We start from the raw sequence: 24,810 nt of genomic DNA on the forward strand, positions 1-24,810 counted from the left end.
ACTTTCTGGTTTTTCTTTGAAGACTTTTCGCTTCTCCTCCAGGAAGCGTCTTCAGCTTAGAGGAAGCTTCTGGAAGCAGCTAAAGAAGCATCTTGGAGGAGAAGCGGGAAAAAAAAGTGTCTTTGGGACAACCTGGATGACCGAGAACCCCCATAGACATTCCTCATCCTAGCCTTCCTTTCTGATGCCTCCTAGCCTTGCTTGCCTTCCATCCCTTGTGGTAGCCACTCTCCCAAAGCCCATGATAGTGGGCTTTGGGAGAGTCAAGAGATATCAATAAGAGATATCAATAAGTCCTCTTGTGGTATCCATTTTATATGTGAAATTATGACTGAAATATTTCTGCATCTATATTGGTTCTCAGGAAGTTTCTCCTTAGTTTTAGGTTTGTTCAGTTTTCATCCATTTCTTCTTGTTTTGCCTTCTGGTGCTTTGGAAAATACATTGCCCCCCACAACATATTTGTGGCAGCCCCTTAAAAGACTGTTGCCTATCACACTCTTGGGCAAGCATGTGAGCCATTTCCTCCTTTCATTGGTCCATGAAAGTGCATCTATAGTATGTAGATAATAAAGTTGAAAAATGGTGAACAACATTTTTACAGAACTATTGATAACATTGAGGCTGGGTGTGAAAAGGAATGGCTGGGAGGGGAGGGGCCAGGCAAGGCACCCCTTGACATGAGTGACATTGAGTTGGCCACACCCACCCAGTCATATGACCACCAAGCTACACCCACCCAGTCATATGACCACCAAGCTACACCTACAGAACCAGTAATAAAAAAATTTGGAACCCACACCTGACATACATACATGAGAAACATCGATTTATTAGAGTAACACTGGTGTGGGTAGATGACAGATAGGTAGGTAGGTAGGTAGGTAGGTAGATAACAGTGTTCCTCAAATTTAGCAACTTTAAGAGGCTTGGAATTCTGGGAGGTAAAGTTAAAAGTTGCAAGGTTGAGAAACACTAATACAAAGGAAGGAATCATCTGGCAATTTTCTGAATTTGAGGGACATTTCTATTTTTTCCAAACTGGTGTTTTAGAGCCAAGATTGTGGCTCCTGAATTAATCTTAACATTTCAACTAATTGTTTTGGGTGGTTTGTCCATTTGTTAAACTTTTTTGTCACTTTTCTTTTTCTAGATTTGCTTCTTGAAGAACATCCTCCAGCATGTGTATATAAATAAATCATATTACACGCGCATTTCATTAAGCCAAATTTTTCTCATTTAAAATTCTGCTATTCATGCACACAGTGACCCAAAACAAATTTGATAGGTTATGACTGAAGACAGATAAGTTCATTGAAATACATGCTAAACATATAATCAAAAACTTCTTGTATTGTGCTAATACTATACAAGCACACATAACACATATACACATTTTATCTTTTTAGATATACTTAGGACATGCTAGTGCCTCTGTAGTTGCATGACAGTGGGAGGGCAAAAAGCTGCTTTCGGGTACTAAATACCTGATGTATGAGCATATATTTCCTAGCAAATAAGGGATCTATTGTCAATGTGCAAAGATTCCATACACTTAGAAGAGTGTAGTTAAGCTTTTTTTAGTGCTACACTTGAAGAAGAAGACCAGAGAAGAGGGAAATCTGTGTACACTTCTAATCAAGCAGAGACTAGTATTTAGGTGTGTCAAAGGAACATAAGTTCTGCATCACAGTGTGTATCCACATATACATTGGTGTGTTTGGATTGCATACTCTCTCCCTTGATGGAGAAATCTAAAGCAGACCTAGAAGTAGCTGGAGATCTTGAAGGTGAATCCCATCAAGATCTTTTGTCTGAGGAACCAGATGCCCGCCCTATCTGGGGATCAAAAGCTCAGTATATCCTCGCCCAGGTTGGCTTTTCTGTTGGACTTGGCAACGTCTGGCGTTTCCCCTACCTATGTCATCAAAATGGTGGAGGTGAGTTGACTTGGGCAGTTTTGCCAAATTTGGGACTTGGATTCTATTGCAAGATTATCTCTCTTATTTCTAAGAAATTATAACTTCTCAGAAATGACTAAAGAAGCAGCTTATAAAGCTCTGTTATAATTTCAGTATTTTCATCCTTTTACTATTCTATAGGTATGTAATATATAAAACTTAGCCCCTGTAAATGGAAAAGGAATGATTTTCTGAGTTAAAGTACAAATTTGAGAAATAGCAAATAGACCATTTTAGCAGTTTGGCCAAAAGCAGGCAGACAACCAAAGTGGTGGATTTGTTACAAAATACATTCTCTACCATTTACCGTATATACTCGAATATAAGCCGATCCGAGTATAAGCCGAGGTCCCCAATTTTACCCCAAAAACTGGGGTAAACTGGGGACTCGAGTATAAGCCGAGGGTGGGAAATGAGGCACCTACCGGTTGGGGAAACCCTCCCTCCCTCAGCTGAGAAGGCTGGCGGCTCCCCGCCCCGCCCTCTCACTGCACCGGCAGGGCTTCCGTCCGGTAAAATGTGAAAAAAAGAAAAAAAAAAACTCGAGTATAAGCCGTATATACTCGAGTATAAGCCGAGGGGCTTAAAAAAAACAACAACTCGAGTATAAGCCGTATAGACCCGAGTATAAGCCGAGGGGATGTTTTTCAGCACAAAAAACGTGCTGAAAAACTCGGCTTATACTCGAGTATATACGGTAAATACTTATTTTTGTGGTGTGAGAATTGGATACTCTGTATTTTCACAATTTTAGTTATCTAGTTGCCCAGATCCCCACACACTCAGTTTCTAAACAGTGTTGTGTCAAATTGATGCTTTTCACAATAAAGAAAATTATTTCCATTTCTAAAACATTTGGAAACAGTATTTTGAAACAATCATCTTTTAATTGTAACAGCAAATCTATCATACATGTGATCTATTTCATCAGCTTTAAAAGGGTCAACTCTTTAAGGTAGTGGTCCCCAATCTTTCCAGTTTGGTGGCCTGGCGGGGGGAGCGGGGAGAGGATGTTCTGGGGGAGCGGTGTACACAACTCACTGCTCACACAAATGGAGCTTTGCAAGCGAGTGTGAGTGCCCACTGCTCACAAAAGTGGAGCTTCGTGTGCAAGGGCCACTTGCGCAACCTGGTTCTGAACAGGCCATGGCCCAATGGTGGCCCAGGGGTTGAGGACCCGTGCTTTATATACGGATATAAATGTCTGGTTAAATCATCTTGCTAGGTGCTTAAGAAAAAAAAGAACAGAAAGAGACCAGAGGCATAAATGCAAGAGACCTTCAGAATGCGATCCATAAACGATATTCATCTCTTAAGAGAAATGAAGGACAAAAGACATATTTAAAGGAGAAGATTCATTCTTTAGCAAGCAAGGGCAGTAGTTGGGGTTTGCTTAATCTGCTTACAGCCAGTTTGGTGTAGTGATTAAGGCACTAAACTAAAAGCCAGGAGACCCTGAGTTCTAGTCCCACTGTAGGCAAAAAGCCAGTTGGATGACTTGGGCTGTTCACTCTCTGTCAGCCCTAGGAAGAAACCAATGGCAAAACACTTCTGAAATCTTGCCAAGAAAATTGCAGGGACTTGTCCAGGCAATCATCAGAAGTCACAAAATGATTTAAAGGAACACATTGAAAAAAACCCAAAAAAGATCTACTGGTTTACTGGTGCATCATCTTTTCCCTTAGTTTAGCCTGATTTTTTTATTATTATTTTTTTATTTATTTATATCCCGCCCTTCTCCGAAGACTCAGGGCGGCTTACACTATGTCAAGCAATAGTCTTCATCCAATTGTATACTATATACAAAGTCAACTTATTGCCCCCCAACAATCTGGGTCCTCATTTTACCTACCTTATAAAGGATGGAAGGCTGAGTCAACCTTGGGCCTGGTGGGACTTGAACCTGCAATATTGCAAGCAGTTGATGTTAATATCAGGCTGCATTAGCTTGTTGTGCCACCAGAGGCCCTAATTCAGGAGACACTAATTTGTGGAATAATTGCCAGAACAACTGGAATCCGTAAAATGTTGCCTCTTGTTGGACAGGTTCCTTTCTGCTTTTATACCTGCTGCTTCTCTTCATCATTGGAATCCCTCTCTTCTTCCTGGAGTTGGCCGCTGGGCAGATTATCCGACAGGGCAGCATTGGTGTCTGGAAGCACATCAGCCCTCGCCTAGTAGGCATCGGCTTTGCAAGCTGTGTGGTGAGTGCCATGTCACCATTCTTCTAAGTCTGACATTTGTTTATATGTCTTGAAAACCTCCCCAAAAATACCCTTCAGAATAAACTAACCAGTGAGAAAAATACAATTGGTTAACCTTTCTAGTAATCAAAAGGAACTTTTTTACTTACTTACTTACTTAGTTTGTTTATTTGTTTGCTGCCTATCTTGTCACCAGGTGACTCTTGGTAGCTTATAGCCTATATATCTTCCCTATTCCCCATGACCCATTTTTGTTAGCTTCTGGCGGGAGGCTTCGCACCATCTGAAACAGAAAAATTAGATTCTGTAATAGCTTTATACCATATAGTATCAAGCTTGTTAAATCTCAAGACTCTTTTTTCCATTATGTATTCTAAATCAGGGGTCCCCAACTTGTGGGCTTTAGCCCACTAATGGGCTGTGAGGGTTTACAGCTGGACCATAGAAATGGCCAGCGCGCATGAGTTCATCTTCACTTGTATGAGCAGTGGATGAGCACATGCGCACGTGCTCCGTTTGTGTGAGTGGCAGGCAGGCGTGCATACTGCTTGTACAAATGGAGCTGCGCACACACTTATCAGCCACTTGTGCAAACCATTCCCTCCCCAACCCCTGCCAGTTTGCAAAGCTGAAAACATTGGGGAACTCATGTTCTAAATGGTCTGTGATTGTATATGTGTGTATATACATATACATACATACATTGTGTTTGTGCGTGTATGTATATATACACACAAGCATATACATGCATACATACATACATATTTTTGAGAGTGGGCATCAGAATTTCATTTTTTTAATATATGCTCATAGAAAATAGTGACAATAAAGGTTATCTATTGGGTGGAAATGTTTACCCTCTGCTACCTACAAGCATACTCTTATGGTCTAAAAAAGACTTACAACCAGTTGCTTTGCAACAGTTCAAAATGATAGTGGCTACCCAGCCTAGTTCTGACGTTCCAATAACCAGGAAGGCTCCCTGTGGTCATTTGAACACATTTTGGGTGCTCAGTAGTAAGCCTATATTTGCAGCCATTTGCAGTGTCCCACAGTCACATGAGCACAATTTGCAAAGTTGAAATCTGATGTTTTTTCTAGTATTTAGTAAAAACAACTCATAGCAAACAATGGGTTTGTTTAGCAACCACTGCGTCTTCAAATGTTTTCAGATTGGGATTGCTTGTGATGTGATAGAAGGGAAAGAACACTTATTAAAAATATTTAATTTGAATTAATGAAATCATAGAGGAAATCAAACCTAGTTCAGTTTTATTTTGGCCTGTTCCCTACTGTTTAGAGTGTAATCCTCAACCTGGAAAAGCTTAGAATGGCTGATAAAATGCATATCTCTGTTTTGGAAAATAGGAATATTTCAGAAGTTTCATGTTCTAAACACATTCCTTTTAAAACGTTTTTGACATAATCTGTAGTTTGTCTGCAAATGGCCCCTCTTCATCAAAATAGTTGTATCGATGTCCAGGGATAATGTGGAACACTGATTCATTTTGCTTTTCTTTTAGGTGTGTTTTTTTGTTGCCCTATATTATAATGTCATCATGGCATGGAGTCTTTTCTACTTGGGTAATTCTTTCCAGTTTCCCCTTCCATGGAGTGATTGCCCAGGAGCAGAGAATGAAACAGTTGCAGGTAAGTGGAAACACAGGAAACAACAGCCATTCATGGCCTTTTCTGTTTTTTGTGCCATCTCTGTATCACAGAATTATGCTGCTTTTAACAAGGATTCCTCCACACCGTTCCCAGTTTTGAAAAATGGGGTGGAACAATGGTTTAACTAGCTCTTTCCCTCCTAGCTTTAAGTTTCAACTTCTAAGACTGTTCAAAATACTGATATCAAAATATCAGGAGTTGGTTGAGTAGATCAGTCCCAACTGTGGTTTGACCATTACAGGTAGCCCTCAACTTACAACCACAATTAAGCCCGAAATTTGTGTTGTTAAGTGAGACATTTGCTAACTTAATTTTGCCCCATTTTACAACCTTTCTTGCCACAGTTGTTAATTGGATCGCTGCAGTTGATAAGTTAGTAACCCGGTTGTTAAGTGAATCTGATTTCCCGATTGATTTTGCTTATCAGAAGTCATAAGTATGAATCAGCTGCCAAGTCCATGAATTTTGATCACATGATCATCAGGATGCTGCGAAAGTTGTAACTGAAAAATGGTCTTAAGGTCATATTTTTCAGTGCCATTGTAATTTTGAATGGTCACTAAACGAACTATTGTAAGTCGAGGAATACCTGTATAGATGGGCTCTAACTCAGGTGTGTCTAATCCATTGGCCACATGTGTCCCTGGACAGCTAGTAATGCGTTCCCACAAGATTGTAAACTTTTACGATTATTATGTGATTTATATACATTAACTATATCAGGGCTCTCCAACCTTGGCAACTTTAGGCTTGGAGGACTTCAACTCCCAGAATTCCCCAGCCAGCTTTGCTGGCTGGGGCATTCTGGGAGTTGAAGTCCTCCAGGCTTAAAGTTGCCAAGGTTGGAGACCCCTGAACTATATTACATACTTTATATGGGGTCCAAGACAATTTCTCTTTACTCAATGTGTGGAGTCAAAAGGCTGGACACGATGCTTTAACTCAAAGGGAAAGCATATGATTTTGATGCAAAATTTCTAAGTAGGCCTGAGAAAAGCACTTTTGAATCACAGACAGTTGCGGTTAGTCAGGGTGGACAAAAAAGAGACAGGCTCCTGGTCTGGTATGAGGTAGGCATATTCAGTTGTTGTTTTTAGTTGTGAAGTTGTGAAGGACCCATTGCGACCTCATGGACAATGTTCCTCCAGGCTTTCCTGTCCTCTACCATCCTGTGGAGTCCATTTAAACCAGTGCTTCTCAAATAGTGGGGCGCGCCCCCCAGGGGGGGCGCAAGGCTCCGTAAAGGGGGGCGCGTTTCCTCGTCTCCCACCGTAGTCACAGTGAAGCCAAGCACTACATACGCCTCGCCATATTTTCGCGGGGGGCGTGAAAAATGTTTTCTTCTTCCTAGGGGGGCATGACAGAAAATAATTGAGAAGCACTGATTTAAACTCACGCCAACTGCTTCAGTGACTCCATCCAGCCACCTCATTCTCTACCGTCCTCTTCTTCTTTTGCCCTCAATCTTTCCCAGCATTAGGGTCTTCTCCAGTGAGTCCTTCCTTTTCATTAGGTGGCCAAAGTGTTTTGAGTTTCATCTTCAGGATCTGGCCTTCTAAAGAGTAGTCAGGGTTGATCTCCTCTAGGACTGACCGGTTTGATCGCCTTGCAGTCCAAAGGACTCGCAGGAATCTTCTGCAGCACCAGAGTTCAAAGGCCTCAATTCTCTGGCACTCAGCCTTCTTTATGGTCTAACTTTCACAGCCATACATTGCAACTGGGAAAACCATAGCCTTGATTATACGCACTTTAGTTGGCAGGGTGATGTCTTTGCTTTTTAGTATGCTGTCTAGATTTGCCATAGCTTTCCTCCCTAGGAGCAAGTGTCTTTTAATTTCTTGGCTGCAGTCCCCATCTGCGGTGATCTTGGAGCCCAGGAAAATAAAATCTGTCACTACCTCCATTTCTTCCCCATCTATTTGCCAGGAATTGAGAGGGCCGGATGCCATGATCTTAGTTTTCTTAAAGTTGAGTTTCAAGCCAACTTTTGCACCCTCCTCCTTCATCTACATCAAGAGGCTCTTTAGTTCCTCTCCACTTTCTGCCATTAGAGTGATATCATCTGCATATCTGAGGTTGTTGATATTTTTCCCGGCAATCTTAATTCCAATTTGTGATTCATCTAGCCCCGCCTTTCTCATGATAGACTAGAATAGAATTTTCATTGGCCACATGTGATTGGACACACAAGGAATTTGTCTTTGGTGCATATGCTGTCAGTGTACATAAAAAGAGAAGATACATTTGTCAAGAATCATAGGGACAACACTTAATGATAGTCATAGGATAGAAATAAGCAATCAAATCATACTAGGGAACAATATCAGTAAAATCATAAGGATACAAGCAACAAAGTTACATGCTGTGCTGTGCATGTAAGTTAAATAGGCAGGGTGACAGTATACAGCCTTGCCGAACTCCTTTCTCAATTTTGAACCACTCAGTGGTTCCGTGTCCAATTTTCACTGTTGCTTCTTGACCCGCATTTAGGTTTCTCAAGAAACAAATAAGATGGTCTGGTACTCCCATCTCTTTAAGACTTACTTGCCACAATTTGTTGTGATCCACACAATCAAAGGCTTTAGCATAGTCAATGAAGCACAAGTAGATGTTTTTCTGGAACTCCCTAGCTTTCTCCATGATCCAACATATGTTGGCAATTTGATCTCTAGTTCCTCTGCCTCTTCAAAATCCTGCCTGTACTTCTGGTAGTTCTCGGTCCACATTCTGCTGGAGCCTAGCTCTTAGGATTTTGAGCATAACTTTGCTAGCATGTGAAATGGGTGCCATGGTACAATAGTTTGAACATTCTTTCTTTGGAATTAGAATTGTAAACTGATCTTTTCCAATCCTGTGGCCACTGTTGAGTTTTCCAAATTTGCTGGCAAATTGAGTGTAGCACTTTTACTGCATCATCTTTTTAAGATTTTGAATAGCTCGGCTGGAATACTGTCACCTCCATAGCTTTGTTGTTGCTTAGACTTCCTAAGGCCCATTTGACTTCACATTCTAGGATGTCTAGCTCCAGGTCAGTGACCACCCCATCGTGGTTATCAGGGATGTTAAACTCATTCTTGTATAGTTCTTCTATACTGTAGAAACTGTATAGTTCTAGAGAACTGTATAGTTCTAGAGAAAAGTATAGTTCTTCTATACTATAGAAACTGTAATTTTGCCACCTCTTCTTAATCTCTTCTGCCTCTGTTAGGTCCCTGCCATTTTGGTCCTTTTTCATGGCCATCTTTGCATGAAATGTTCCCTTCATATCTCCAATTTTCTTGAAGAGATCTCTGGTCCTCCCTATTCTATTGTTTTCTTCTATTTCTTTGCACTGTTCATTTAAGAATGCATTCTTATCTCTTCTAGCTATTCTCTGGAATTCTGCATTCAATTGGGTGTATCTTTCTCCCTTGCCTTTGCTTCCCTTCTTTCCTCAGCCATTTGTAAAGCTTCCTCAGACAGCCATTTTGCTTTCTTGCATTTCTTTTTCTTTGGGATGGTTTTAGTTGCTACCAGTTGTACAATGTTGCAAACCTCCGTCCATAGTTCTTCAGGTACTCTGTCTATCAGATCTAATTCCTTAAATCTATTTGTCACTTCTACTGTATATTCATCAGGGATATGATTTAGTTCATACCTGAGCGGCCTAGTGCTTTTCCTTACTTTCTTCAATTTAAGCCTAAATTTTGCAACAAGAAGCTCATGATCTGAGCCACAGTCAGTGCCTGGTCTTGTTTTTACTGACTGTTTAGTGCTTCTCCATCTTTGGCTGCAGAGCACATTGTCAATCTGATTTCTGTGTTGACCGTCTGGTGATGTCCATGTGTAAAATTGTCTCTTGGGTTGTTGGAAGAGTGTTTGCTATGGCCATCATATTCTCTTGACAAAATTCTATTAGCCTGTGTCCTGCTTCATTTTGTACTCGAAGGCCAAATTTGCCTGTTATTCTGGTTATCTTTTGGCTTCCTAGTTTAGCATTCCAATCCCCCATGATGATAAGGACATCATTTTTTGGTGTTAATTTTATAAGGTGCTGTAGGGCTTCATAGAACCTGTCAATTTCCCCTCTTCAGCACTAGTGGTTGGGGCATAGACTTGGACTATTGTGATATTGAATAGTTTGCCTTGGATTCAAACTGAGATCATTCTGTCATTTTGGGGATTGTATCCCAGTAGTGCTTTTCCTACTCTTTTATTGACTATGAAGGCTACTCCATTTCTTCTGAGGGATTCTTGCCCGCAGTAGTATACCTGATGGTCATCTGAATTAAATTCACTCATTCCTGTCCACTGTAGTTCGCTGATTCCTAAGATGTCGATGTTCAGTCTTGTCATCTCTTGTTTGACCACTTCCAGCTTGCTTGATTCATGGATCTTACATTCCAGGTTCCTATGGAGTATAGATTTTTACAGCATCGGACTTTCCTTTCACCACCAGATACATCCACAGCTGATTGTCCTTTTGGCTTTGGCTCAGTCACTTCACTCTTTCTGGCGCTACTAGTACTAGCTCTCTGCTCTTCCCCAGTAGCACATTGGACACCTTCCGACCTGAGGGGCTCATCCTCCAGTATCATGTCTTTTTTCCCTTTTGGTACTGTCCATGGGTTTTCATGGCAAAGATACTGGGGTGGATTGCCATTTCTTTTTCCAGTGGATCACGTTTTGTCAGAACTCTCTGCTATGACCTGTCCGATTTGGGTGTCCCTGCACGGCATAGCTCATAGCTTCATTGAGCTACGCAAGACCCTTCGCCACAACAAGGCAGTTGATCCATGAAGAGCGTATACAGTATAATCTTGCTAATCTACCATGAAAAAATATAGGGATAGAAGATTATAAATAAACCAGAAGGTTGAGTTGGAACACAGCAATTTTTCAAGTTCTTGATAGATAACCAGGAATTAAGCTTGATCTCTTAAAAAAATCCACCCCCACCCCCAATGCCATGAAATGTCATATCCTGGGTGCAGAAGGAGTTAAATAATACTTTCTACATTATATGTCCTTTTTTACAAATTTTCTTAAGTAAATTACCAGTGATACCCCACTAGGACTTCCCCGTACTTGGACTGCAAAAATCTAGGCAACCCTTAAAATAATATTTCTCAACCATGGCAACTTTAAAAATGAAAGGATTTCAACTTCCAAAATAATTCCCACCAACATGCTAGGAAGAGAATTCTGGGAAATGAAGTCCACGCTTGGCAATATTGGAAAACCATTACAATACTAAAGAAAATGAAAATGATAAAAAAACAAATGCTGCCATCTAGTGGTCATGCAGATCTTTGTCATTTAGATATGTACAGTAAACATTGCTATTATTATTCAGCAGTCTTTTCCATGGACCAAAGCTTTTTCTGCAGTGTTTAGTCATAAGCAAGTTCTATTTAAAAAAGATCCCTTGCAATGTTATTTATGGCTTTCTCTTTTCTTGTTGTTACTATTTTATTATTGTTAAGCTTTATCATCTTAAGGTAGCCAAACTATTATTCTGTAATAACATTGTAGACTCCTGGCTTCAAATGTATGATCCCATATGCTAAATAAATAAAATAAATTGTCTGTTTTGGGTACTTTGGAAATGGGGGGAATTTTCTTTAATTGGGCATTACCCAGCTAGCCACTGCTGGAAAAGGAAGACTTTCCAATATTCCTTATAACATTTTCTCTTTCTTTATACAAAATATTTCTTTTGAAATACATACCTGTAGAAACTTTCATGCTTATATGAACTTGTAGCTCAGAACTGAAACTGAGGAATTTTAATGATAAATTGCTCTTTATTCTGAAAAGAAGTAGTAGTGAGCAGACATTGAAAGGTATTTATAGTTTATTTATTTATTTATTTATAGATATATTATAGTTGATTACCTTTGTGAAAATGCTCAATATATTTTATCTGTTCACCCTGGAAAGTTGGCACAGCACTTGTATTGTTTAGGAAAATTGCCAGAATTTGAGACACATTGGAAGCTACCTTAGTCCAGATAGGCAATTGATCCATCCAGTGTCTTATGCCAGTATCCGTATAGTATAGTATCAGTCTTCGCCAATTTCCAGAAAAGAATCTTTCCCAACTCTACTTAAGTGTCAAGAAATAGATTATAATATGAAATTGAGATTTTCTGCATGCCAAAAGGCATGCTATATCTGCAGTCTGGGAAAATACATTTGAATACATCAAATTACAGTACATTTCAAGTGCAAACGGTTAGTGCAGGAACGGAAGACTAAAGCAGGGGTCTCCATTCTTGGCACCTTTAAGCCTGGAGGACTTCAACTCCCAGAATGCCCCAGCCAGCAAAGTTTTCTGAGAATTTAAGTCCGCCAGGCTTAAAGTTGGCCAAGGTTGGAGACCCCTGAACTAAAGGATACAAGCCTCAAAATAGAAAAACCTTCATTGCTTTTTCTGAAAATACTTCTGTATTTATATATTTGGCTGGCTAGAGTTAGTGGGGGAAAAAATGGCTGTGCAAATAAATCTGCCCCTTGCTCATGTTTTCTGTACTTGCTAAAGTCAGTTTTGCAATCTTTACAGTTTTAAAATAACCTGGAATTGCCATGAAATGAGAGAAAGAAACATCCATTTGGGTGAGAGGCATTCTGGAAACCAGTATAGTTAAATGTACTAGACACGCATGAACTTTATCCACAATATTCCAAAGTAAACGTCCTGTTTTCTTTATTACAACATCATTGGCAAAGGAAAAGCTGGTCATTTGTCCCTAACCCTAACAGACTCTCTGTTTCTCTTTCTTTCCCTTTCCCTCTCTCTCTCTCTTTTCAGTCACAGACTCTGAATGCACGGACAGTTCTCCCAGTATCTATTTCTGGAACCGAAAGGCCTTGCACATTACCAACTCCATAGAGGAGAGTGGGGGTCTTGACCCAGCCCTTACTGGCTGCCTCTTTGCTGCTTGGTTGCTGGTTTGTCTCGCCATGATCAAAGGCATTAAATCATCAGGCAAGGTGGGTTGTGTCCACTCTTCTGGCTTTGCACAAAAATATTCTCTCAGAGACTTCATACAGGGACAGTGGTGAAATCCAGCCGGATCTAGCCGGCTCGTACGAGCCAGGGGGGCCAGCAGTGGGAGGCTTCGCCCACCCACCAGGATATTATGTCCCGTTTTTGACCTTCTGTGCATGTGCAGAAGAGGCGCGCTCACATTTCCAAACCAGTAGAGAAGATAAGTGCATTTTACCGCTGTACAGGTAGTCCTCGACTTACAACTGTAACTGAGCCCTGAATTATGGTCATAAACAATGCCAGTCATTAAGCGGGATACCACTTTACGATCTGATTTGCACCAGTTAAGGGTTCATTGTGTCATTAAGCAAATCCATTGTTCGCAATGGGTGTTTTTTTGCTGCAAACTGGAAGTAAATGCTGGTTTCCAGCAAAAAAGTTTTAAAACTGCTGCAAATGTAGATTGCTTGCTGAACATCCACTATATGATCATTTGATTGAGGGGCGGGGGGGAGAGGGGGGCACCAGAACTTCAAATCCAGGCTATGTAGCCCTAGGGAGGTCTGTCGTAACTTCAAAAAGTTTCTAAATGATAGGTCATAAATTGAGGACTACCGTAATTGACATCCCAACCATTACCTTGCATATAGTTGTCTTCTCTTCCTCAACCTAGCAGCCTCTAGGTCAGTGGACCACACTTCCATCCTCACTAGCTGATCTTACGGCTGAGGAAATTTGCATTTACTTTGGGATTTCAGGGAGGAAGGGAATTGGGAAGGAAGGGAAAGAAGAGGCATTAAAAGGGAAACCAAATAATTTGGATTATAGACTGAATGAGGAGAACTGTGAATTTTTAAGTGTGAATTTTTAATGTTGTACACTACCCAGAATCGCTGTGTATGAGCTGGGCAGATAGTCCTTGACTTACAACAGTTTTTTTAGTGACCGTTCAAAGTTACAACGGCACTGATAAAAGTGACTTATGACCACACTAACGACCATTGTAGCCCATTTTACGACTTTCTGTCAAGCAAAGTCAATGGGAAAGCCAGAGTCACTTAACAACAGTTTGACTAATTTAACAACTGCAATGATTCACTTAACTGTGGCAAGAAAGGTCGTAAAAATGGGGCAAGCTCACTTAACAACTGTTTTACTTAGCAACAGAAATTTTGGGCTCAGTTGTGGCTGTGAGTTAAGAACTGCCTGTATAAGTTTAATAAAAAATACATACATTCATACATATATACATTTGTGGAAAAGAAACATGAAAGCAAAATGTTATCCTTGTGCACCATCTACCAGCATGATTCTCGCCATGCTTTGATTTTTACATTGATTTCTACCATATCTTCTCTCCAACCCAGGTTCTATATTTCAGCTCTCTGTTCCCTTACTTGGTTCTCTTCTGCTTTCTTGTGCGTGCTTTGCTGTTAGAAGGAGCAGTTGACGGAATCAAAATCATGTTCACCCCTAAGGTAAGAGACTCTGGCCTTGGGCACCATCCTGGTTTTGAAGCATGGGTAGTCCTTGAGTTATCATCACAATTGGGACCAGAATTTCTGTTGCTTAGCAAAGCAGTTATTAAGTGAGTCACGTCCGATTTTACAGTCTTTATTGTCACAGCTGTTAAGGGAATTATTGCAGTTGTTAAGGGAATCATGAAATCCTTAAGTTGATCAGCTTCCCCATTGATATTGCTTGTCAGAAGTCAGCTGTGAAAGTTGCAAATGGCGATCACATGACATCTGGAACTGCTTAAATATGCACTGGTTGCAAAGCGCCCTAATTTTAATGATGTGATCATGGGAATGCTGCAGCCAAGACGTAAGTCTTGGCTCCAGCATTCCCATGATCACATCATTAAAATTAGGCACTTTTTTCAATGCCCATGCTGTACAGAAAAATGACTTATGTCATCTGAAAGGAAGTCCAGAGAAAATTAAAATCAATTGAATAAGAAAAAATCCCACTAGGGGCCCAACCTCTATTCTAACCTAAGACCTGAGGACTGAGTCAGGTTTTAAAGGCTCATTTAAACAATCCTGCAGGGGGGCGGGTGTCAAATAAGCCTAGGTTGGGATGGTATTCTATAGCGCAGAGCTCATGTCAGAGATGGGTCCCATCAGATGACATTGTTTAATTGATGGGACTTGGAGTTTGCTGGCTCTGTCAGGCAGAAATAGGCAATCCCTCAAAATCCAGTTCTTATCCCATATAGCAGTGTTTCTCAACCTTGACACCTTGAAGATGTATGGACTTCAACTTTCAGAATTCCCCAGGCAACGTAGCTGGCTAGGGAATTCTGGGAGTTGAAATGCCATATAGGGTTTTATAGATGATAACCAGCATCTTGAATTGCATTCAGAGGTCTGCAGTGCAACTCACAAAGCAGAGGTCATGGGCTTGTCCATAACTGTCTATATTGCCACATTCTGGACTATCTGGGTTTAGAAAAATTAGAACTACACCGCCTTCAGTATGACCTGAGCATAGCTCATAAAATCATCTGCTACAATGTCCTTCCTGTCAATGACTATTTCAGCTTCAACCACAACAATACACGAGCACACAATAGATTCAAACTTAAAGTGAACTGCTCCAATCTCGATTGCAGGAAATATGACTTCAGTAGCAGAGTTGTTAATGCCTGGAATGCACTACCAGACTCCGTGGTCTCATCCCAAAATCCCCAAAACTTTAACCTAAGACAGTCTACTGTTGACCTCACCTCATTCTTAAGAGGTCTGTAAGGGGCGTGCATAAGAGCACCAGCGTGCCTACCATCCCTGTCCTAATGTTCCCTTTGGTTGTATTCATTTTATGTGTTCAATTCATGCTTATACTTATATATTATTTAATATGTATTTGAATAAATAAATAAATAAATAAATCTGTAGCCTCCAGATAGTCTTCAAGGGCAATCCTGTGTGTAATGCACGGCATAGTCCAATCATGAGATGATCAAAACATCTTGAGTCTTTTTTTATGCCTTTCAGCACATGAGAAAAGGGCCAGAGGTGTAGAAATGTGAAATGATACCTTTTTTCCCTTCCTCACAATATCTTATCTTTCCCTACTCCCCAAGCTGTCCATTTGGGGAGATATGCAGGTCTGGCGTCAGGCAGCCACCCAGGTGTTCTTTGCTCTGGGCCTGGGCTTCGGCACCATCATTGCTTACTCCAGCTATAATCCTCAGCATAACAATTGCCACATCGATGGGTTGCTTGTGTCCGCCATCAATTTCCTTACCTCGGTGTTGGCCACACTGGTGGTCTTTGCCGTGCTGGGTTTCCGAGCCAATGTGTTGGCCCACAAGTGTGTTGTAAGGTTAGTGTCCATCTAACTGTTGATTAAAGGGGGAATAATACAATCAAGAGCCGTGGTGACACAGTGATCAGAATGTAGTATTGCAGGTGAACTCAGCTCACTGCCAGGAGTTCAATTCTCACTGGTTCAAGGTTGACTCAGCCTTCCATCCTTCTGAGGTGGGTAAAATGGTGGCCCAGATTGTTGGGGGCAATATGCTGACTCTGTAAACCGCTTAGAGAGGGCTGTAATGCACTGTGAAGTGGTATATAAGTCTAAGTGCTACGATCAGTCCTGCAAGAAAGGATTGATTTGGGGATATGATACCCCTTTTCAAGTACTGAAGGGGGAGGTGTAATAGCAGAAGGTAGGTCCTAGGTTGGTTGGGCTACTTGGCTCCACATGTACCAGATATAAGTGGGACAAGTTTTATTTACACCCAGAAAAACCTGCATCTTTCAGCCATCTCTCCTTCTTGTGGCATATTGGATTTATAGTATCCATTGCTGTTATCTATCTTGCAGTTAAAATGGCTTGACTGACTTTGTCCCCTTCATGCTACTTATGAGAGAGGCAGAGCATTTCACAGCTTGAGATATTATTAGGCATTATTTCCAGTTACGCCTGTGAATAACTGGGTGTTATTATAGTTCATTGCACAGTCAACCAGTTGTTTAGACCACATTTGGCAATTTTATCTACCTATCAAATCCTTCCCAAGGATTTGGAATGGGCCAATGTCTTTTGATGGTTTTTAAAGGTATTGTTGCAGGATATAAGCCAGTGATGGTGAACCTTTTAGAGACCGAGTGCCCAAACTGCAACCCAAAACCCATTTATTTATCGCAAAGTGCCAACACGGCAATTTAACCTGAATACTGAAGTTTTATTACCTAAAATAATGATAAACAAGGCAGAGTTCAGCTAATTGTTCTAAGAAAAATGTGATAACTGCACTTTTAGGCCCCTTCAAGTTTTTTTTTTCTTTTCTGCTTTTGAAATATTACGTTTAGCAACAATAAAAAAGAAAAACTTTTGTAATATCATTTCTTGGTTTTTATCTTCATTTTCTTACCCCAAAGCAAGAAAGTGGGGAGGGCAAAGCTATTGGTACATGGCCTATATCTTGCAGGAAAAGACAACATTAGGGATGCTTTGAATCCACTGTATGGAGACCAGATAGCATTTTTTCTTCTGCTTCTTTGTCTGATGAGTGGTTCCAATAAAGAAATATGCTTATTTCCCCCTTCCCCCCAATACCTTTCTCCCAAGGACTGCAAATACTGTGATTGACTAGGGTTGAAAAGTACAACATGGGTAGTTACCAATTTATACTCTTTGTTTCTCTGTCCTACACTCAGCCGCCACTGTGGCTACTACTTGTTTAGCTGGGCTGGCCTTGGCTATAGTGGACAGCTTCATTGTTTTTTTGTCCCTCACGATCCGTGAGGGAAAGGCAGGCGGAGGAAAGGCCACACACATGGCTGGGCGGCGGAGGAGGCAGCATGACACGGCTGTTTTGTTTGCCGCCAATGGAGCCACCGACCAACTGATCAACCCGATCAGCTGAGCCCAATGCAGGAGACATTGCGGGGTTATTTTGGTCAGGCAAATTATTCCCCCCCCCCTCCCATCAAAGTGGATCCTGGGCACTGTGCTACAATGTCGAAATGAGAAATGGAGCAGCCAGCGCAAGGGAAGGAGGAGGAGCAGGGAGAAGAGGGGGCCATCCGTTGCCCATTTCGCCATTGCAGTGCCATGCCGCAGAGCTTGCCCCACTCACCACCGCCAGGTCTGCGCTTTCCCCAAGCATTTCTTTGCCTACCTGATTCCAACTCCGTCACATTTTCCTGTCACGTTTCTCACCATTGTATGCAGGGAAACAAAAGTTTGTGGGACTAAAAAAAAAAAGTTCACTCAATCAATTCCAACTTTGTGAGATCTTTTTCTTTCACAAGAAATTGGAATTTATTGAGTGAATCTTTTTCAATTTGACACCCCTGCCTTATTGGACATTCCTTATTAGAGTTAGACCAGTCCATAAAACACATTTGTATATATTGCTTGTTTATTGTATGTAAGCATATGATCATAAAAATAGCAATAGCACTTGAACTTATATACCACTCCTTAGTGCTTTACAGCACTTTCTGAATGCTTTACAAATATCAACATATTAACCCCAACAATTTGGGTCCTCATTTTACTGACCTCAGAAGGATGGAAGGCTGAATGAACCTTGAGCCAGTCAGGATCAAACTCCTGGCTGTGGGCAGAGTTAGCCTACAATACTACATCCTAACCAATACACCACCAATTAGTTTGCAACAGTTTAAACTCTATTTGGAACCCTCCAGATCAAGAGTGGGTTTCACTTAACCTTTGCTACTAATTCACTCATGTGCGCATGCTGGCTTTGCTCTCGTGCGTGCCACTTCTGCACAGATTGTATTTGATGATGTCCGGATGGGTGGGCAGAGCCTACCGCTGCTGCTGCTACCAGTTCTCCCGAACCGGGGCAAACCAGTAGCAACCCACCACTGCTCCAGATGTGTTGGACATCAAATTCCAGTGTTGTCACCCAACTTATTCTTGAAATTCCAATGTTGCCTCCAAGCCTTGGTTGCCCAACCTTTGTCTAATGTCTTCCAGGTCACTGAGTTTGGGTTTTTATCTTCTGTTTATGGGCCCATGTGTTTTCCAACCTTTCTACTGTATGTTTATTTGTTTGGCAGAAATGCAGATCTTTTGACAGAGCTGGTAAATAATGGCTCCCTCTCAGCTGTGCTTCCTGCAAACTTCTCTGAATTTTCACCTGCTCAATACAGCAGTTGGTATCAGGATCAATGGAATGATACAAACAAGCAATTGCAGGAGTGGAAACTTGGTGACTGTCGTGTAGAAGATGAAATGAATAAGGTGAATAGATAGACAAGGGATGGATTCACAAATCTGGCTAACTATTGATCATTCAAGAGCATGCTGCTAAACCATTAACCAGGTTCTATAAATCTGAATGGCTGAGTTCACCAAAACCAAAATAGCCAAATTATGGATTAGAATGATATGTGTGTGGACCCAGTCATGGCTGGGCTGAAATCCATCCTAAGAAGCAAAGAGCTGCATTTGGGATAAAAAGAAGTCAAACTGTTGAGCAGACGTGGCCCTGCATATATTATGACTTGCCAGTCTCTTTTTTTTTTAATGTTTATTGGCAAACTTGCCTTAATGCCTCTCCATGAGTTGATGATCACTCACCCGGCTTCAACATCTTATTCAATAATGTGCTTCTCCTCCTGCCCAATTCTTGTGGCCGTCTCCGACCTTGAAGCAGCTGGTGGCGGCTGCTACTCCTCCCTGATGGGTCAGGGGTAAAAGACCGGGGCTGCATGGAGTTTGCTACCTCCCTGGACGCTCCGGCGGCTCCCCCATTCTTCGCTGCCCCTTCGAGGCAGCTATGGTCCTCAACGGACCCCCATTTGGGGGGGAATATTGGCGCTCACCCCGGAGCTATTGGGGTGAGCGACTGTTCCGTCGCAATGCTGGCCACGCCTCCAGAATTCTGGATGTGTAACTAGAAGAATGCTGGCTGGGGAAATCTTAAAGTTTAAATCTTCACATCTGGAAAAAATCCAGATAGGGGAAGACTCTATTAAAGTTTTCCATTTGCTTTAAATTTGACATTTGCTACAGTTCCTATTGTCTGTATTTTTCTCTCTTTCTCCCTCAGGGTGTGGAAGGGACAGGCCTGGCCTTCATCACCTTCACAGAAGCTATGACCCTGTTTCCAACAGCTCCCTTCTGGTCTATGCTTTTCTTCTTTATGTTGCTCAATTTAGGGCTGAGCACCATGTTAGGGAACATGCAAGGAATCATCACTCCTTTATTGGACAACTTCCAAAGCCTCCAGCGTCGACGGACACTCTTCACAGGTACCACAAAGGGGCAGTCTTTCTTCATCTGGGGCAAGACCAACATTCATGGGTGTGTTATATATCACAAGGGCTGGGATTTTAGGTTGCGATACTTTGGACTCGACAGCAGGGCCCCCGAAAGGATTATTAAATGCTGGAACAAAACTGATAGGGCCCCCCTCATCTAGTACTCTCATCACTAACATTCAATTGTTTCTCTAAATCTTTAAATTGAGAATTCATTTGATCTGATATTTCTTGAAAATCCAAACTGGCCTCATAAGATTCTGACCTTTGTTTCAGCTCTGCACTTGTCTCGTATTGTTCTGAATTTAAAGTTTCATTTTGGTTAGTTTCGCTTGTTTTGCATTTAATGCCAAATTGAAATAGCGTTTGTCACCCCTTTTTATTAACCTCATCACGTTTTTTCTTTTTCCTTGTGTTCTTGGGCTCCAGATTTTTGAGATGACATTCCATAACCATTCATAAACTGAAGTGAAATATAAAATATATTCATAAATGAATTGAAATTACGCTTGCAAACTTAAATAAACAAGTAATGAAATTAAATTCAATAAATTACATAAATAACTGTTCACTGAGTTTCAGATTAATAAAAGTTATGTCAAACAAGGCTGCAAGGCGGTTTTGCTATACACATGAAGTATAGAGTATGAACTATATATCCAATATTGTTTTTCTTTTTAAAAAATTGGTCTTGTAAAAAAAATTTAAAATTCCCCATTATGGGCCCCCTTTGAGCTCCCTGAGCAATTCGGGTTAATGCCAGCATTCCAGAAAACCCCAACTCCAATTAAAAACTCTGAGGCAAGCATTTTCTCAAAGTTCCATTTATTAGAATAGGTATACTAGCACATGTTGGGAAAACCTAAATCTGAGAGTTCCGGGTTTTTCCTCAGTAAATCAAAATCCCCCCAAACCATCCCCTCACTCATCAGTCCATCACATCTTCTAATCACCATCCGTCCCATCTCGAGACAGCACTCCAACCACTCCTTCTCCAGATGCAGGCTCGTCCTGATCTTGACTGAAAGGAAGAATGCTATTTTGTCTAAATACAATCCCACTACTAAAACCACCCCTCCTACTTTCCCCACACATGAGAAAGTGGCATCATGGAAGCTTCCGGCCTAATATGGCTTCCAAAGCTGACAGTATCAGCTGCATCCCCTTCTCCTCAGGCCTGCTCTAAAGAATATAGGTGACTAAGCAAGTAGTAGGATTTAAGATATTCTGCAAGATGAGATGATAGGATTTTAGATTGCAGAAGAATGAGTTGCATTTAAAATGGAGTGCTAATAGTGTTGATTGTTGATGGTGCTACTTCAGATGGCTCGGTCAGAATTTGGATGCTACTACTTTCCTACTTCAGAATGCCAGAGGACAATGAATGCATTTCATTGGCCGGAATAGCTCAGGCTGTAAGGAGCCTGTTATTAGAACACACTAGCCTGCAATTACTGCAGGTTCAAGCCCGGCCCAAGGTTGACTCAGCCTTCCATCCTTTATAAGGTAGGTAAAATGAGGATCCACATTGTTGGGGGGGGCAATAAGTTGACTTTGTAAATATACAAATAGAATGAGACTATTGCCTTATACACTGTAAGCCGCCCTGAGTCTTCGGAGAAGGGCGGGATATAGATGTAAAAAAAAAATAAAAAATTAAAAGGAAATCATTTTTAAATCAATCTGGTACTCTGCAGGACACTGGGGGAGGGAGGAACGAAAGATGATAAGCAAATTCCATATTTTTTATATCACAATGAAGCAAAAAATCAAGCATTCCTTTATAGCAAATGCTTCAACTACAATTCATTTTAAATCCATGCAATCAGAATTTTCCCTTTAAAGTATTTCACGAGAAAGAACATCATTTTGGGCTTTTACCACTGTTCACATGCAGATAATCCTCAACTTATTATTACAATTGGCACCAGAATTTCTGTTGCTAAGCAAAGCAGTCATTAAGTCAGCCATGCCCAATTTTATGATTCGTTTTGCTGTTAAGCAAATCACCACAGTTGTTAAGTGAATCACACAGTTCTTAAGAAAATCCAGCTTTCCCTATTGACTTTTCCTGTAGGAAGACAGGTGAATGGTGATCATGTGACCATGGACACCGCAACCATTATAAATACATGCTGGTTGCCAAATGCCCAAATTTGATCATACGACTGTGGGTAGGCCACGATGAGCTGCCTACAAGGACCTGTCAAGATACTCCTTTTCAAAGCTGTTGTAACTTCAAACGGTTGCTAAATAAATGCTTGTATATTGAAGATTATTGGTACATAATCGTGTACATAATTCTAGTCTGGCCTCCCAGTTCTATATTTTCTTCTGGGCTGGTACCATGTTTTCTGAATCTTGGGCAAGAGATCTTATAGTATCTTCTCCATCACAGCTTATATAACCAGCATGTGTCCTAAACCTGGGCCTAAAAAAACCAAGCGGCTGAGTGTTGTCCCCAGATGTCAATCTCGCCCAGGTCCCACAGCTCTTTTGGACTCTTGCTCCTCTTTTGTTAAGCTGTAACTTCTGTAGGAAGGCTGCAGCAAAGTAGTTGGGCTTGGCCACCTTGCATTTTGATCACAACTCTGTTTGAACCAGGGACTTTGATGGAGATACCTACTGGCTATAGATTCCTGATACTGATAGGCCCGTGATGGGGAACCTATGGCATACGTGCCACAGGTGGCACACGGAGCCTTATCAGTGGACACGTGAGCATTGCCCTAGCTCAGCTCTGGCATGCAGGTGCACGCCGGCCAGCTGATTTTTGGGCCTTCTGAAAAGTTGGGAAACAGGCTGTTTCCAGCCTCTGAGGGCCTCGAGGGTGGAGGCGGGCGGGGAAGGCCCATTTTTCATTCTCCCCAGGTTCCAGAGGCTTTCTTGGCGCCCAGGGAGGGCGAGAACAGCCTTCCCTGCCCCCCCTTGGAGGCCCTCCAGAGGCCAGAAATGGCCCGTTTGCCAATTTCCAGAAGTGCCTCCGGGGTGGGTGGGTGGAGAAGGCCATTTTCACCCTCCCCAGGCTCCAAGAAAGCCTCTGGAACCTGGGGAGGGTGAAAAACAGGCCAACTGAGCCCACCGTGCCATTACATGCCAAAAACGGGGAGGGAGCGCTGGGGGATCACGCGTGCATGTGCAGGGCGCATTGAATTATGGGTGTGGGCACGCAACCATGTGAACCCTTCCCATCCGTGCTTCCCCCACTTTGGGCATGCGACGGCAAAAAGGTTCGCCATCCCTGTGATAGGCCATTAAAATAATGGTTACATGCCTACATTACCCTTAGCTGTGATCCAGATAGCACCTCCTATTTTTAAAAATTCTGCCACATGTACGTTATGCTGCTTATGACTCTCTGATCATGCCTGTGATGCTAAATAAAAACAGCAGTGCCATCTCTCTTTTATCTGTACTGGTCCAGATATTCTGACAGGTACCTGTTCATGCCAATATTTTTTTATGTTTTTTCTCCCTACAGTCCTGTGCTGTATTATTGGATTCTTGCTGGGCTTGATTTTTGTTCAGGGCTCAGGCAACTATTTTGTGACTATGTTTGATGATTATTCAGCCACGCTGCCCCTCCTTATTGTTGTAGCTGGCGAAGCTTTTGCCATAGCCTGGGTCTATGGAGCTGACAGGTAATTCTCTTACTTTCCCTCCGATCTCTGCATGTTTCCAATTTGTTTGTATGATGGGAAGTTGGAGAAAGGTGGGGTTTAATCCAATGGTGAAATCTTCCCCAGTTTTCCAGTGGTTCGCTGCCCGCACGTGGGCGGTGCGGGCCAAATGCATGCGACACATGCATGTACACTGCACACCAAACACATGCTGCATCCATGTGCAGTATGCATTAAATGCGTGCTTTGTGGAGAAAAAGGAGGCTTGGGAAGGTAAGTGGCACAGCAAGGGGAAGACAGCTGTGCCGTGCAATTTAGATTGACTAGAAAGCAGGATTTCCTGCTTTCTAGTGATTTTAAATCACACGGCACAGCTGATCGTCGGAAATACCGGTTTGAAGGAACTGTTAGCTTTATTTAAACTACTTGTTCGCCCGAACAAGTCAGTAGCAAATCAGTAGCGTTCACTGCTGCTTTAATCGACAATCGTAACTTTTGTGTAACCTTTGCGCAAACAATCTTGTTCAGCTCTCTGCTACTTTTCCCTCTATGTCTCTCTTTCTGTAGGTTCTTAGATGACATAGAAAACATGCTGGGCTGGCGGCCGTGGAAAATCTACAGCTACATGTGGCGCTTTGTGAGTCTGGCAGCAATGTTGTGCCTGTTGCTAGCGAGTTTGGTATACCTGGTCATGAAGCGCCCCACCTACACCGCCTGGAACAGAGAAACGGTAAGAAATTTTATGTGCTCTTGTGTTTCATGCGTTGCACTTGGTCTGCTTGTCTTCTGTTTGAAAACAAACAAAAATAAAATGAAATCTAGGGACTGTTTCAAGTAGCCGTCTCCAGCGTTTCCAGCTTTACAGACTGGCGGCTGTGGGAGAGAAGGGATGGTTTCTTGTGAGCAGCAGACAAATGCATGTGTGCATGCAGCCCCATTTGCATGAGCGGCAGGCTGCTTGTACAAATGGAGCTGCAGGCAGATACTCACCTGTCACTTCCATGGCCCTGTTTGAAACAGGCTACAGCCTGATACTGGGCTCCGGCCCCAGGGTTGGGGACCTCTGATTTAAAGGGTGGGTTCACACAATATGTTTAGCCTTAACCTTGGGTTAGAATCTAAAACAAAACA

General features: G+C 41.9%; 1 protein-coding gene across 1 annotated transcript in view; it reads left to right on the forward strand.

Moving 5' to 3' along the window:
* Positions 1-24,810, forward strand: part of SLC6A16 (solute carrier family 6 member 16) — a 52,455-nt gene that overhangs the window by 24,226 nt on the left and 3,419 nt on the right. The window contains exons 3-12 of the mRNA XM_058181441.1: positions 1,154-1,940; positions 4,008-4,165; positions 5,689-5,815; positions 12,630-12,811; positions 14,177-14,287; positions 15,898-16,139; positions 18,854-19,037; positions 19,849-20,050; positions 23,541-23,700; positions 24,247-24,409. Of these exons, the coding sequence (XP_058037424.1) occupies positions 1,745-1,940; positions 4,008-4,165; positions 5,689-5,815; positions 12,630-12,811; positions 14,177-14,287; positions 15,898-16,139; positions 18,854-19,037; positions 19,849-20,050; positions 23,541-23,700; positions 24,247-24,409 (1,725 nt within the window). The 5' untranslated portion in view covers positions 1,154-1,744. The remainder of the gene's footprint in view (positions 1-1,153; positions 1,941-4,007; positions 4,166-5,688; positions 5,816-12,629; positions 12,812-14,176; positions 14,288-15,897; positions 16,140-18,853; positions 19,038-19,848; positions 20,051-23,540; positions 23,701-24,246; positions 24,410-24,810) is intronic.

This window comes from Ahaetulla prasina, chromosome 4 (assembly GCF_028640845.1).
Source record: "Ahaetulla prasina isolate Xishuangbanna chromosome 4, ASM2864084v1, whole genome shotgun sequence".
In the NCBI taxonomy this organism is placed as follows: Eukaryota; Metazoa; Chordata; class Lepidosauria; order Squamata; family Colubridae; genus Ahaetulla; species Ahaetulla prasina.